The following is a 14,376-nucleotide window of genomic DNA, read 5'->3' on the forward strand; positions in this document are numbered from 1 at the left end:
AAAGTACTTTGTTTTCCTTTCTGTTAATCTTGAGAGTATTGTTTTTCTGAAGGGTTCCTGCTTTGGCCAGGTGACTTGGCCCTTGTTAATTAAATTTTAGTTACATACATCCTTTTCCTGAGTACTTTAAAGTATCCTGTTAGAAGCTCCTTGAATTTTACTTGCATGCGGTTGATTAAGCCACATCATTTTGCAGATTGTGAACCTGAGCTTAGCCTATGTGAGCAGGGACTGCTGAATTAGGGAACAGCTTGCCTGCTGTACATGCTTGCTTGCCAGATTTTTTGGCCCAGGGTGTCTGCAGAAGTAAACTTTGCCTTGCTGAGTTTCTTTCAAGTTGGTGTCCTTATTTCAATGCGACATCCCAATATCCCAAGCGTTAATAGACCCATTTTATAGATAACCACCAACATCTGAGATGTCCCATGACAGACTCAGGGCTAAATTCTTGATGGGTTACAGAGGCAAGAGTCCCAATCTCTGATGCAGTAGAGACGGCCCCTCAGCTTGGGTCTCCAAGGCTCCCAGTTCTTCTCACGAGGTAGGGGTGGGGTGGGGATGAGATGGTTCTGGAAGAGAGGTAAATAGCATTGTACTCCCTCACTGTTCTACACAGTGAAGCCTCCTGATTACAGGGAAGAGTCTCAATTGGGTGCTAATGAGCCTTTAACATCTTGCCAAACCATGTACAATTTACCAGGCATGGGGGGCCTATATAGGCCAGCCAGGAAGGCCAGTTTCCAGTGCAAGCATGACAATCTTGATTTGTTTTCCTTGTGCTTATTCACAGGCATATTTGATGTTTGAGGCAAAAATCAAGGAGACTGAAAATGTGCTAGGGAGAGTGAGTCTTGGATAGTGTGTGTGTGTGTGTGTGTGTGTGTGTGTGTGTGTGTGTGTGTGTGTGCATGCGCTTAACATTCAGGGCCTGAGTGTTGTCCCTTAGTTTTTTTCACTCGTGATTGGCTCTCTCCCATTTGAGCCACACTTCCAGCTTTTTGCTGATCTGGAGATAAATCACCATCCTTGGATCTCAGCCTCCTGAGTAGCTAGGATGACCAGCTTGAGCCGCCCGCGCCCCACCGTGCGTCTTGGAATTAAATAAAACTCCAAGTGCGTAAGTGGCATGTGGACGGGGCACAGTAGGAACGGATGCCTGGCCCGGCCTGGACACTGGCCTGAGAAGATAGGGATGTGGCTGCAGCTCAGGTTGCAGCCTTGGGCTGCATCGGCTGCAGGGGAGAGGCCGGGCCCAGGGACACCCCTGGAGGCCACGGCAGATCCACGGGCTGCGAGGCCTAGGTGACTCCCGCGCCCCTCTTGGCTGCACGTGTGCTGCCCATGTGCGGGTCCACGGGGTCCCGCGGGCACCGCATCCGGGGAAGGAAGCTCCGGTTCGGGGACTGGCTGGGCATCTGGGAGCCAAGTGGGCGGGGCACTGGCGGCGGGGGACCCCTGGCGGGCCCTCTCCCGCTCCGGTGGGCGTGCGGGTGAGCGCTGGCGTAGGCGCGGGCGGGCCGCCTTCCGGTCACGGTGCACGCGCGCCCCAGGCCTCGGGCCGTTCCCCCTTCGCCCCGGCCCCACGCGCCGCGGCACGCGGAGCAGCAGCTTGCGGCCCGGCAGGGGCGGGAGGGGCGTGGCCCGGGGGGCGTGGCCGGCGCAAGGGTCTCACCGGTGATTGGCTGTGCGCTGCGGGGGCGGCCCGGGGGCGGGGCGGGCGCGGCTCCCGGGCGGGACCGGCTGCTGGCGGGTGACCCGGGCAGGTGGGCGCCGGACGGATCGGCCGGGCGCTGCCATCGCCCCGGGCTGTGCGGGCTGCAGTCACTTTAGGGAGCATCTCTGCCACCTCCACTTCCCAGCGCGGGGAAAGAGGGGCGTCGTCTGCGGGGGAGAGAGAGAGAGGAACGGGGCGGCAGAAAGTTCTCCTCCCTGGGGGGCCCGGGAGGGTGAAGTGGGGGGCGGCGCCGGCTCGAAGCGAGCTGGGAGCTGCGGAGCCCCGGGGCGGCGTTCGAGGCCCCCTCCCACACGCCTGCTCGGCTTTCGGCGGCTGGCATCGCCGGGCGAGGAGAAGGGAGCCGTCCCTCCTGCGCAGAGCCGGCTACGGCAGCTGCGATCAGCGGAGGAGGCCGGGCTCCGGGGCCCGGCGCGCAGCGCCCCTGTCCCCCACCCGGGCGCCCCCCTCGGGGACCCGAGGAGAAGGTCGCGTAGGCCGCCAGGCGGCTTCGCCATCCCAGGTCTCGCACCCCAGCCACCCCCCACCCCATCCCGCAAAGGACTCCGGAGGCTCCACGGACGGCTCTTCAATCCCCGGCCCCCCCCCCGCCCCCCGCCCTGGCGCCTGAGCCCCAGGTGGGGAATCTCCGTATCCAACGTCCCCAAGCCTCCGGGCACCTGGCTCAACCGGAGGCCCCGGGGTCCGGGCAGGGCAGGGCCGGCGACGGTGAGCCGGAGCCCGCCCAGCGCCCGAGCCCTGCTGAGCCCTCGGAGCCCACCCATGGGGCCCCGAATTCGCGCTCCCCCTCTCCCAGCCGAGCCCAGCCCGGCGCCCCGAGCTGCGCAGAGGAGGAGGATCCGGATCTGTGCGCAGTGACCCGGGAGCCCGCGGCGCGGACGGCGCAGACGCCGGGCGGCTCGGCAGCCGGGGCTACCGGCGGCTCCCCGCACCTGCAGGCGCTTTCCGGCAGCCCTCCGAGCCGTGCCAGGGGCCCGGCCCGCCGGTCCCAGGTAGGAGAGACCCCCCCCCCCCCGGCAGATCTGGGGAGCTGGGTGAAGTTGGGGCAGCCCCGGACTCGTCAGGAGGAGGAGAGGAGAGCTCTGAGATGCTCTTACTAGGAAAACTTGAATTGTGAGCCTACTGTGTGCAGGGATTGCAGCCCTCCTGCCCCGTGTAGAGAGAGTTAAACTAGTCTGCCAGGCAGGGCGCAGGACCCCCTTATTGTGCTGGGAAAGAGATTCATTGCTCTTGCACTCTGTCCTGGGTTGAGTTCTATCTAGGAGCTTTTAAGAGAGGAAGCCTGTTTTAAAAAGGGGAAACTGAGGCTCAGGGGAAAGAGGCACCGAACCTTTGCCAAACACATTGATATGTCTGAGACATATCAATATACCTAGATGGAGGGCTGTTGGGATGATTTGTTGGTTCCCCCCCCACCCCCAGAAGGAAGTCAAGATGCTTTACCCACAGTCCCTTGAGCTTTTTTTCTAGGCTTCTGCATGCGAGAGTGAGTTTGCTGGATAATTCTGTTCCTGGGAAAGGCTTCTGTACCCAGCTGGACACCCCCATCCCACCCCCTGCAGCTCTGGGGGGGGTGTTCCTGCACCCCTTCTCTCTTCCCTTTACCTTCAGCCCTGGGAGGGTGACAGAGGACATCGTCCAGGACCTTATGGAAGGGAAACAGGGCTGGGATGACCAACTCCTGAGAGTCTCTGATTCAGGCTTTACCTGGCATCAGAGTGACAAGATGGGGTTCTCAAAGGCCTCTACCTGCTCTCCATTCTTCCTGGAGCGGCCAGGCAGCCCACAGCTGCCCACAGAGTACCCCGAAGAAAGGAAGCCCACACTTGAGAAGGCCCAGGGGAGCCTCTGGGCCTCCCACCTGGACTTCCTATTGTGTCTCGGGCCGCTAGGCTAGCTCACAGCTGGCCAGTGGCAGAATTGGTCAGTTAGAGCCGGTGTCTGCTGCCCAGGGTGGTGAGAATGGGTTTTAAAAGTCCCCAGGACTCTTCCGTGGAGGCCAGAGACTGCATTGTGTGTGCACAGAGGCTGGATGGGCCCCACAGAGGGACTGGGGGGCGGCAGGGCAGTGAACTGTGTGTTACACACCAAGGGCCATGTCCTTGTCCACTGGATCCTCCCAGCCTCCAGTAGGGACACACAGAGAAGGAGGAAGGTGAAGGTGAATGAGCCACAGAGGCACTGGCCAGGAGCGGGCTGGCAGGGTCTCAAAGAGTCTTGGGCAAGCTGCCTGCCCCCAGCTGCCTGTAGGGACAATGGCGAGGAGGATAGAGTATGCCTCAGGGGTCAGGCCCCGCTGGCTCCAGCTGAGATTTCACTGAGTCAGACACTGTTGGGAAAAAGACTGCAGTTTTGGCCTGGGGTGGCTTCTCATGGAGGTAAGACCAGGCTCTGGCGCCCAGCCTCCTGGTTCTAGTCCCAGCCCAGCCAGGCATGCGCTGTGTGAACTGGGACAAGCGGCTCAACGTCTCTGAGCACCAGTGTCCCCAGGAGTCAGGAGGGCCCAGACTGCTGTGAAGTTGCAGGAATAAGGCGTGCACACACCTGTGGCCGTGTCTGCCGGTGGGAGGCCCTCTCCCCTGCACGGCCTCAGTCAGCCTCAAGATTCTGCCGCCCAGCTGCCCTGGGAACGGTCCTGGGGTCCGGGTGGCAGCGTCTGGCTTTGCATTTACATCCCTCCTTCAACATTCCACTGAGCTTCTAAAGCTCCCCCTTTTCCCCAGCCCCAGACTGGTCCCACTTTCCTCTCACTGTGGGATCAGAGGCCTAGGAGCAGGAAGATGTGGGGAGACATTTGCCCCCCAGGCTTCCCCTCCACTCAGCACTCCTGTGGGGAAGGAGAAGGAAAGAGGAGCAGGGGGCGGAGCCACCGACATGCTGGCTGTCACCTGGCAGCCAGGTGTGTGGTGTTTGGCTCAGCCCCACGTGGCTGGGGCCATGTGAAGACCCAATCCTCTCAGATAAGAAAGCCTCCCTCTGCCCTCTGTAACTCTTGCTTCTTATTGTTAGTCTCTCTGGCTTGTCTCTCTCCTTTGTCTGCTTTCTGTCTTGATTCCTAAGTGAACTCAGTCACTGGTTCCACAGCAGGGCCATTCTTGGTGTGTGTGTGTGTGTGTAAGGTGGTGGCTTTTTAGGATAGCCCCAGGCCAGCCAGGTGGGTAGAGGTGACGGGAGAGGCAGAGTCGACTTGCTTTTTCATTCATCAAGGATGGTCTCTTGGGCACCTTCTGGGTACAGTCCCACGGGCTTTATGTGAGTTGGCTTTTGGCATGAATTCAGAGGCCGTGTGGACATGTTAGAAAATATCCCGTGCTTCACAGGGGAGGTGGGATTCCACAGGGTGACTACCTGGGGTCAGAGCCCTCTGGGCTGCTTTTGCTGGCTGAGGACCTGGAGCAAAGCAGCTCAACCTCCCTGAGCCTCAGCATTCTGCCCCCTGCCCCCTGGGCTTCCTGGGGGCTGAGGCGCAGGCGCCTGCGACACTCAGACAGAGATTCACTGCAAAACAAACAGTTGATTTTTTTTTCTTCTTCCCAGCCAGTGTTGTTGCTTTGTGCTTGGCACACATCTGGACTTGGCCTGAGGAAGCATCACTATGGCTCCAGGCCTGGGGTCTGTGTGGGGTGCAGTTCATTCACTGAGGTCAAGTTTTAGCCAAGCATTGGCTGGGATGGGAGTTTTTTTTTTTTTTTGTTTTGTTTTTTTATGCCATTGACAAAGGCCATGGTGAGGGCATTTCTGAGCGGTATTTTTTTGTTTTGTTTTTTTGGTCGGTTGTGGGGCTTAAACTCTGGGCCTGGGTGCTGTCCCTCAGTTCTTCAGCTCAAGGCGAGCGCTCTACCACTTGAGCCACAGTGCCACTTCTGGTTTTCTGGTAATTTATTGGAGATAAGAGTCTCACAGACTTTCCTGCCCAGACTGGCTTTGAACCTCGATCCTCAGGTCTCAGCCTCCTGAGTAGCTAGGATTACAGGCGTGAGCCCCTGGCCCCCAGCCTCTGGTATTTTTTGAGAGCATTTCGCTGCACCAGGGTCCTGGGCTGCCGTGGGCAGATGTGGACACAGGACAGGAGATGTGCCCAGGACATCTACCCCGTAGCCGCCTCACGCTCAGCCGCAGGTTAGACAGACAATTATGATGTTGGACAATGCCGGAAGAGGCTCTGGAGGCTCACCTGGGGCCTCCCAGGGTGGGGACCAGATTTAGCAGTAGGGCCCTTGGTATCAATTAAGGAGCAGGGCCTTCTCTGAGAGAGGGGGCTACCTAGAGAAACCCCTTCCTTCCTCTGGGATGTACTTGGCTGGGCACCTTGTGCAGGGACCAACCTGCTCAACCTGTCTCGACCTCCCCAAGGGGTCGCTGTGTCAGCTGGACTGTGTTCTGTGCAGTCCTGAGGGTGGCACGCCCCCCTTTAGATCTCAGCCTAGCTTGGTTGCCTGGGTGACTTCCTGGAGGGTCTGGGGGTCTCAGTGCTGAGTGAGCAGAGGGCTGGCTGGGGGGGGATGGCCTTTGGTGGGCCTGAGCCTGGGCTTGATGGAGCCGGGGTGGTTTGCTGAGCCCCACTTCGCATCTTGAGCTTGGGTTTGTTTTTGCCTCTTCCACAAAGCCAAAAGAAGCTCTCAGAGAAAGTTCTGGATTCCCCCAGAAGCAGAAGTCCTTGGGGTTGTGAGGATGGTTGTCATGGGAGAGAGAGAAAGAAAGAGGAGGGGATTAATGCATGAATGAATGGACGAGTGGCTGGAAGCTGGGGTCTCTAGAGAACATGGGCTTTACGTCTCCGTTTTACAGACAGAGCCTGAGCCCTGGATGGGGCCTGCACAGGGGGCAGTAGGGGCAGGGCCAGGACAAAGCTTCTTGACGCACCCCCCCCCCATTCTTGTTGCAGCCCCGAGCCATGATGAAGACCTTGTCCAGCGGGAGCTGCACGCTCAGCGTGCCTGCCAAGAACTCGTACCGCATGGTGGTGCTGGGCGCCTCCAGGGTGGGCAAGAGCTCCATCGTCTCTCGCTTCCTGAACGGCCGCTTCGACGACCAGTACACGCCCACCATCGAGGACTTCCACCGTAAGGTCTACAACATCCGGGGCGACATGTACCAGCTGGACATCCTGGACACCTCGGGCAACCACCCCTTCCCTGCCATGCGCAGACTGTCTATCCTCACAGGTGAGCGTGTGTGCGTGTGTGTGTGTGTGTGTGTGTGTGCGTGTGTGCGCGCGCGTGCGGGCACGCGGGTGCGGTGGGGTGGCTGCAGGGCAAGGCGTGGGCCTGTGGGCTGGGCAGTGAGTGCCAGCTGAGAAGCAGCTTTGTGGAGGCTTGAGGCCTTCCTGCTGGTCCTTGTGGTGCTGGTCAGGTTAGTGGAAGCTGCACTGGCTTTATACCAGGGGATGGTAGCCTCCTGCCTGCTGTCCTCCCAGAGTGATCTGGGGGGCCGGGCACAGGGCAGGGGCTGGGGGTGTTGGCAGAGCTGAGACGCAGTGGCTGGTGCTCCCCTGCACTTATATGGCTTTGCTGACTCCTCATAACCCACTTAGAAGGTGAGTTCAAATCCTGGCCCTGCCACTTGGAAACTTCCCTGTGTGATCTACCATTATTCCACAAGCAGGGAGCCCGAGGCAGGGAGGTTATGGAACTTGCTCCAGTTAGAAGCTTGGCCAGGCTCTGTGACCTCTGCCCTGCTGGGGGCCACCCCAGGGAAAGGTGGGGGCCACGGTGGGGCCCAGGGGCTCCTGGTGACAAGGTCTTGGCTGTTCCTTTTTTTTTTTTTGTCCTGGGGCTTGAACTCTGGGCCTGGGCGCTATCCCTCAGCTCTTCAGTTCAAAGCTAGTACTCTACCACTTGAGCCACAGCGCCACTTTTGGTTCTCTGGTGGTTTATTAGAGATAAGAGTCACATGGACTTTCCTGCCCCTCTGGCTTTGAACCATGATCCTCAGATCTCAGCCTCCTGAGTAGCTAGGATGACAGGCGTGAGCCACTGGCGCCCGGCAAGGCTGTTCAGGTGGTTGAATGTGGTAGGTGAAAGAGTGGGTCCCTGTACCCCCCTGCCCGGGGCCTAGTCTTGGGTCCACTGCCTCCTGGGGCCCTGGGGCTAGTGACCCTGTCTCCCCAGGCCTGTTTCTCATTGCATTAGACAGAAGCTCAACGGTGCTGGTAAAAGTAGCTGAGGAATCTTTCAGGTGCTTGATGAGCAGAAGCTAAGTGCTCCGTAATCATTGGTCTTAAATGGAGCTGGCATTTGTAGTGTGCTTGATGTGGGCACACAATCATGTCCTTTCTCCCTAGGGCAAGTACCTCGCTAACCGTCATCCAGACAACTGCCAACTTAGAATGTCCCACAAGAAATGCTTGCCATGCAAGTGTGGTCATTCACACCTACCTGTATTCTCAGCTCCCCTGGAGGCCGAGATCTAGAGGATAATAGTTTGAGGCCAGCTTGGGAATAAAAGCTTGAGAGATTTCCCCCACCTCAACCAACGAGCTGGGTATGGCAGAGCATTCCTATCATCCTAGTTATGAGGAAGGCTAGAGGTAGGAGAACTTGGTCTAAGGGCAGACCTGGACTATAAAGAAAAAATGAGAGAGCGTGCCTACTTGAAAATTAACTAAAGGGAAAGTGGACTGGGGGTGTGGTTAATTAAGCACCTACCTAGCATGTGTGAAACTCTTGTGTTCAAATCCCAGTACCTTAAAACAAAACAGACCTGTGCCCTGCCCAACCCTCTCTCTACACTCTAGCCAGGAAAGAGGCTGATGGGCGGGCTCCCTCCTCCAGGCCTTCCTTGCCAAACCTCCCTTGGTGTTCCTGGTTGTCCTCAGAATTTGGAGATGGAATGTACAAGTAGAGGATCTCTGGCTGGGCCTGGGTTCAAATCTTAGATCTGTCACTTGGAGACAGCTGTGTGTCCTATCAGTGGTCCTGGCTTCCTGGGTGGCCTCTGATATAAAGAGATATTAGTCTATATTTTATGTTAGGCCAGAGCCCTGGGCCAGGGCCCCTTCCCCAGCTCCTACCTTCCTAGAAGTGGGGCTCCATCGGCGTGGTGTGGGCCTTCTGCAACCATGTCGCCATTCCCCTCTGCCTCCCGGCAGCCGCCAGAGCCCGCAGCAACATTCTGAGCACATAGGACTGCCGCCTGCTCTGCTCACTCCCAAGCCTGGGCCTCTTTTCCCAACCTGGAGCCCAGGACTCAGGAAATTCTGAGAGCCATTCATGGCCAAGCTCGCCCTCCGGCTGCAGGCTGGCCGTGAGGCCGGGGCAGGCCCTGCTGCCTGGCACCTGCAACCTCGTGTTTGAATATTGAGTCCTCAGAGACCCCGAGATCAGCCTGGCTTTGTTGGGGTTGGCAGGCTGAAGCTACCTTACTGGTGCGTTTGAGAACAGCTTTGGCCGCCGCAGGCAGGCTCCGGGAGACGGGCGGCAGGGCCCAGTCCCCGGCTCCTGCTGTCTAGAGCTTGCCCTTGACGAGAGCACTGGTCTGAGTGTGGTGTGTGCCTTTCAGAAGCAGCTCTGGGGCCCAGAAATTAGGGTGTTGCTCTCTCCCTGGGGGTGCAGACTGGTACCCGAGTCCCAGGCCCCGCTTTGCTTGCCTGTCCCCACCCCTCCCCCCAAGCACTACACACATGGGGTTGTTGAAAGTTAAGTAATGGGGCCAGTTGTGGTGGTGTGGACCTGTAATGCCAGCTACTCAGGAGCTGGTTAGGAGAAGCAAGGAAAAAGAAACATGGATCGTTTATCCAAAAAATAACTAAAGCTAAGGGGCTGAGTGTGTGGGTCTAGTGGTAGAAACACCTGCCTGGCAAGTGTGAGGTGTTGAGTTCAAACCCCAGTATCCCTCATCCCCCCAAAAAAGAATGGAAGCAGAAGTGAGGGAGAGGCTAGCAAATGAGATCATAGAGGTGAAGCCATTGACCCACCCTGCCCTCCCCTCTCCCAACCCCTCCCCAGTCCCGCCTCTGCAGTAAGAGCTGGGTCTGAGGGAGGCCTTGGAGGGGGGTAGCTCTTGTTCATCCCATGATCTGCTCCAGAAGCCCCAGAACATGGCCTGTGCGCCAGCATGAAGCCAGCACTGGGAGGAGTTGTAGCCCTGTCCTAGCCACAGTGAAGCTGTGTAACCTTGGGCAGGTTGCTTGCCCCTTCTGAGTCTGGTTTTGCTCACCTTTCACAGGAAAGCAGGAACATCTCCCCGTGGAGGTGTTATGAGGTATGAGGAGACCATCAGGGGTGGAACGGGTGCTGGGCACCCAGTAGGTGCCAGGTGCCATTACCAGTGCCTGGGAAGGCAGGGAGCCACCCTGCCTTTGTTATCTGTGACAGCCCTCAAAGAGCCCTGCTAGGCCATGTTGCATTCAGCTGGTGCAGATGGGGACACGGAGGGCTAGGGAGTTGGTAGGGCCCTGCTCAAGGCTGCATGGCTGGTAAACAGAAATTCCAGATGTGATCCACACCGCCCCCCGCCCAACTTGTGCTACCACACTGCGGCCACCGGTATTGGCCGGATTCCACTGTGTCAGGTATACAGGAGGCCCTGGGCATGTGCGCTGGGCAAGACCCCAGCTTGCACAGCTGGCCGGTCATTGTTATCCTCATAGGGTGGGGGTGTGGTTGTGTACAGGTGTGCACCAGTTCTGGGGCTTGAACGCAGGGCCAGGGTGCCAATCTCCTAGCTCTTTAGCTTAAGGCTATGCTCTATCACTTGAGCTCTACACCTCTACTTTCGGCTTTTTGTTGGTTAATTGGAGATGAGAGTCTCAAGGACTTTCCTGCCCAGGCTCGCTTCAAGCCATGATCCTCAGATCTCAGCCTCCAGAGTAGCTAGGAGTATAGGCATGAGCCCCCATGCGTGACTAATAGTCTCATAGTCTGTGAAAGTCCACAGGAAGTGCCAGGTGGGCTGATCCTATTTCAGCTGGGCTGCTCTGTGCATGAGCCACGAATGAGGGTTTGAACCCCTTGGAGCCTCAACTTCCTGCTCTGACAGCTGGGGGCAATCAGGGCCATTTATTGGCCCAGGAACTGCCCAGGGGCGGGCCCCGCTTGTCACTCACCCGCTGGGCTCTCTCTGTAGGTGACGTCTTCATCCTGGTGTTCAGCCTGGATAGCCGGGAGTCCTTTGACGAGGTCAAGCGCCTCCAGAAGCAGATCCTGGAGGTCAAGTCCTGCCTGAAGAACAAGACGAAGGACGCGGCGGAGCTGCCCATGGTCATCTGCGGCAACAAGAGCGACCACAGCGAGCTGTGCCGCCAGGTCCCCAGCACCGAGGCCGAGCTGCTGGTGTCTGGAGACGAGAATTGTGCCTACTTCGAGGTGTCGGCCAAGAAGAACACGAACGTGGACGAGATGTTCTACGTGCTGTTCAGCATGGCCAAGCTGCCGCATGAGATGAGCCCCGCGCTGCACCGCAAGATCTCCGTGCAGTACGGCGACGCCTTCCACCCCCGGCCCTTCTGCATCCGCCGCGTCAAGGACATGGACGCCTACGGCATGGTGTCGCCCTTCGCCCGCCGCCCCAGCGTCAACAGTGACCTCAAGTACATCAAGGCCAAGGTCCTGCGAGAGGGCCAGGCCCGAGAGAGGGACAAGTGTGCCATCCAGTGAGCGGCAGGGACGCTGGGGAGGGCCTTGGGGCGGTGCCTTCAGGGAGGTGGCCCCAGCTGCCCGCTGCCCACGTTCCCCCAGCCGTGGGCGCCCTGGGGGACCAGCCCAGAGGGGCCCCAAGATGCTCCGTCCACCCTCCTGCCTTCGTATCTCTTCCCTGAGGCCTCTTGTCCCTGGCTCCCTGTGGCCCTGGCCTCCACGGGAGGCCGATCTTCGAGGATAGGAGGCCATTTGAGGAGAAGTCAGCGCTGACCCAGAGGCTCAAGTTGGGAGAAACATGGATGCCAGAAGGCCAGGAGCCGTGTGTTACACGGAGCCTCCTGATACAGATCCGGACAAAACCACCGGACATCCAGACACGAGCGGCCTCCTGCTCCCCTGGTGGGGTCGGCGTGGACACGGATGGGGAGGGGCTCCCTCCCGGCCTGCAGCTCCCCCCTTCTGCTCAGTCACGTCCACTCACCCCTCCTGCTTGGCCCCTGGGCTGCCCCAATATGGAGCCGGTGGCCTGTGTGCTGCATCTCTGAGACTGTGACTGGTCCTGCGCCAGTCTTCTGCTGTCCCGCCCACGTGACGTGTGCTTGTCTTTTTGAAGCTGTTCCTGGTTGTGTTAGCCATAGACCCAGGTTGTTTGTACCTTAGAGCCTAGTGACCCTCCATACCACCTTTCTGCAGCCTCATTCCAGTTCCAAGCCACTGTCTGTGCCAGGCAGGGTGCTGGGGCTGGATGCTGAGCCCATACTGAGCAGCACAGTTACCAACAGCTGTGCTGGGTGCCTCTCCTGCTCCCATTTCTCAGACAGGATGGCTGAGGATCAGGGGGGAAGGAGACAAGCCCAGTTAGTTCGGGGAGATGAGGGAGGGTGGAGGAAAGCTCCCACTGGCGGGCCCCACACACCCAGCTGGGTGTGCTGGGTTTTGAACCTGCTAACCAAAGCCCCCCACCCCCTCCCTGTTCCCAGTTCTGAATAAATACATCTAATCTCCTTCAATGTAATGAAGTTTGCTAGCACTGGTGTCTCACGCCTGTCATCCAGCTACTCAGGAGGCTGAGATCTGAGGATCACAGCACAGCCCAGGCAGGAAAGCCCCCGAGACTCTCCAGTTAACCAGCAAAATGCCAGCAATGGAGCTGTGGCTCAAGTGGTAGAGTGCCAGCCTTGATCCAAACAACCTAAGCAGGCCCTGAGTTCAAGCCCCACGACCAGCACCAACAATGAAAATGAAAAATAAATGGACTTTTAAGATCACAAGAAACCATAGTAGTCCTCTGGGGTTTTGCCAAGGCCCAGAGAGGGTCAGTTACTCCCCCTGGGTCACACCGCGAGCCTGGAAGCAGCAGAAGCAGGGACCAGCCCGGACCTTCAGTGTGGGCTGTGGTGGGCAGCTCTCCAGAGGGCGTCCTCAGCCCCCCTAGGCCTGCTGGGATTCAAGGCACCACCCCCGCCCTCTCCCCCGAGTGGGCTGCTGAGAGTCTCTGTGTATGTACGTGTCCGTATGTCCGCACACGCCAGCACACACACTTCCCGGCCCAGCTCTGCGCCCCAGCCTGCCCCACCCGTGTGTGCGCCCCCAGCAGCCCCCAGCCACCTCCCTGACCGCCGGACCCCGCAGCCCAGCCCCACGGTCACACCCCACTGCCTGGAACTCTGTACACTCGCCATTAAAGTGGGTTTGTTACGAAGCCGTGTCCTCCCTGTGGTTTTCCCGGCCAGTACCCCGTCTCCATGCCCCTGCAGGCCCCTCACTGGCACGGGGCGCACGGGAAGCCCGTGGAAAGCCCAGAGGGGGTGGCACTGCCCCCGTCCGGGCCCTCCTCGCAGAGTGTCCCGAGCTGTGTGTCTTTCTGGAAGTACGGCCAGGTCACAGACACGGCCAGCTGGCTCCACCAGGCTCCCTGGGTCTGAGTTCTCGGGTGGAAAGGTTTTCAGTTCTTACGACTGATTTGTGAGCCAGACACGGTGGCTCACACCTGTAATCCTAGCCGCTCAGGAGGCTGAGGTCTGAGGATCCTGGTTCAAAGCCACATTTGAGAGACTTGTCTCCGATGAACCAGCCGAAAGCTAGATGTGGATGTATACCTTAAGCAGTAGAGTGCCAACCTTGAGTGAAAAAAACCCACTTGTTTGAGGTCCTGAGTTCAAGCCCTAGTACTGCTACACACACACACACACACACACACACACACACACACACACACACAGTAATCGGGGTCTGGGTGTGGTGGAACATACCAAGTTAAAGACCAGTCTGGGTTGTATAACAAATCCCTGTCACACAAACAAGCAAAAACAACCCCAAGAAACAACTTGTTAGGGAAGCCAAGCACTGTAGCATACACCCATAGTCCCCCACTACTTCAGAGGCTGAAGCAGGATTGCTCAAGCCCAAGGGTTCAAGACAGGCCTGGGAAATACAGTGAGACTGTGTCTAAGAAATCAATAAGGCCAGGTGGGGGTTGCTGCTGTGACTGGCCGGGTGGGGGGATAGCTCTTGTTACTCTCCACCGTGGACCATCTGTGGGGCACGCATTGTCCGGATGTCCCTAGGTCTTTTGTAGATGTGAGATGAGGCGTGGCACACCGCTGTTCCAGCTGCACCTGTTGACAGAGGGGGCAGGAAGCAGGTGGCAGTCACACCTGAGTGGGCCCCGCCCCACGTCCAGCCAGCCACGCCCACCCTCCCTCCGCGAGGCTCTGGAAGCCAGCCCTCCCCCAGCTTCTCCACCTGTGAAGCTGGCGGACAAGGGACAGCTGGACAGACACCCACAGAACAGCCCCTCATGGCCCTGACCTCTGTGAGAAGGAATTAAGAATTCCAGTTGTGTAATTCCACCCCAGCTTCCCTCCCTTGCCCTGCAATCCTGCCCCAGCATGGGGCTGCAGTGGAGGGGGGTGCTGGGGGAGGGCGGGGGGCAGCAGGATCCACTCCCCCAGTGAGGGCCTCCCCCGGGCCCGGGGAAAGGCCAGAGAATCCACATCAGTGAACACAGCCTGACTCCCCAGCCTGGGAATCGGCCTCGCAGTCCAGCCCTGTGAGCTCCCGGCC

The 14,376-nt window shown here is 58.7% G+C and overlaps 1 protein-coding gene across 1 annotated transcript; it reads left to right on the forward strand.

Annotated features, from left to right (window-relative positions):
* Positions 1-2,227: 2,227 nt before the first annotated feature.
* Rasd2 (RASD family member 2) lies at positions 2,228-13,010 on the forward strand. Its single transcript, XM_070014389.1, has 3 exons — positions 2,228-2,724; positions 6,618-6,897; positions 10,799-13,010. The coding sequence occupies exons 2-3, from the start codon at positions 6,627-6,629 to the stop codon at positions 11,326-11,328; spliced, it is 801 nt and encodes a 266-aa protein (XP_069870490.1). The 5' UTR covers positions 2,228-2,724; positions 6,618-6,626; the 3' UTR covers positions 11,329-13,010.
* The last annotated feature ends 1,366 nt before the right edge of the window (positions 13,011-14,376 follow it).

Source organism: Dipodomys merriami, unplaced genomic scaffold, assembly GCF_024711535.1.
Source record: "Dipodomys merriami isolate MVZ:Mamm:240054 unplaced genomic scaffold, mDipMer1.0.p SCAF_97, whole genome shotgun sequence".
In the NCBI taxonomy this organism is placed as follows: Eukaryota; Metazoa; Chordata; class Mammalia; order Rodentia; family Heteromyidae; genus Dipodomys; species Dipodomys merriami.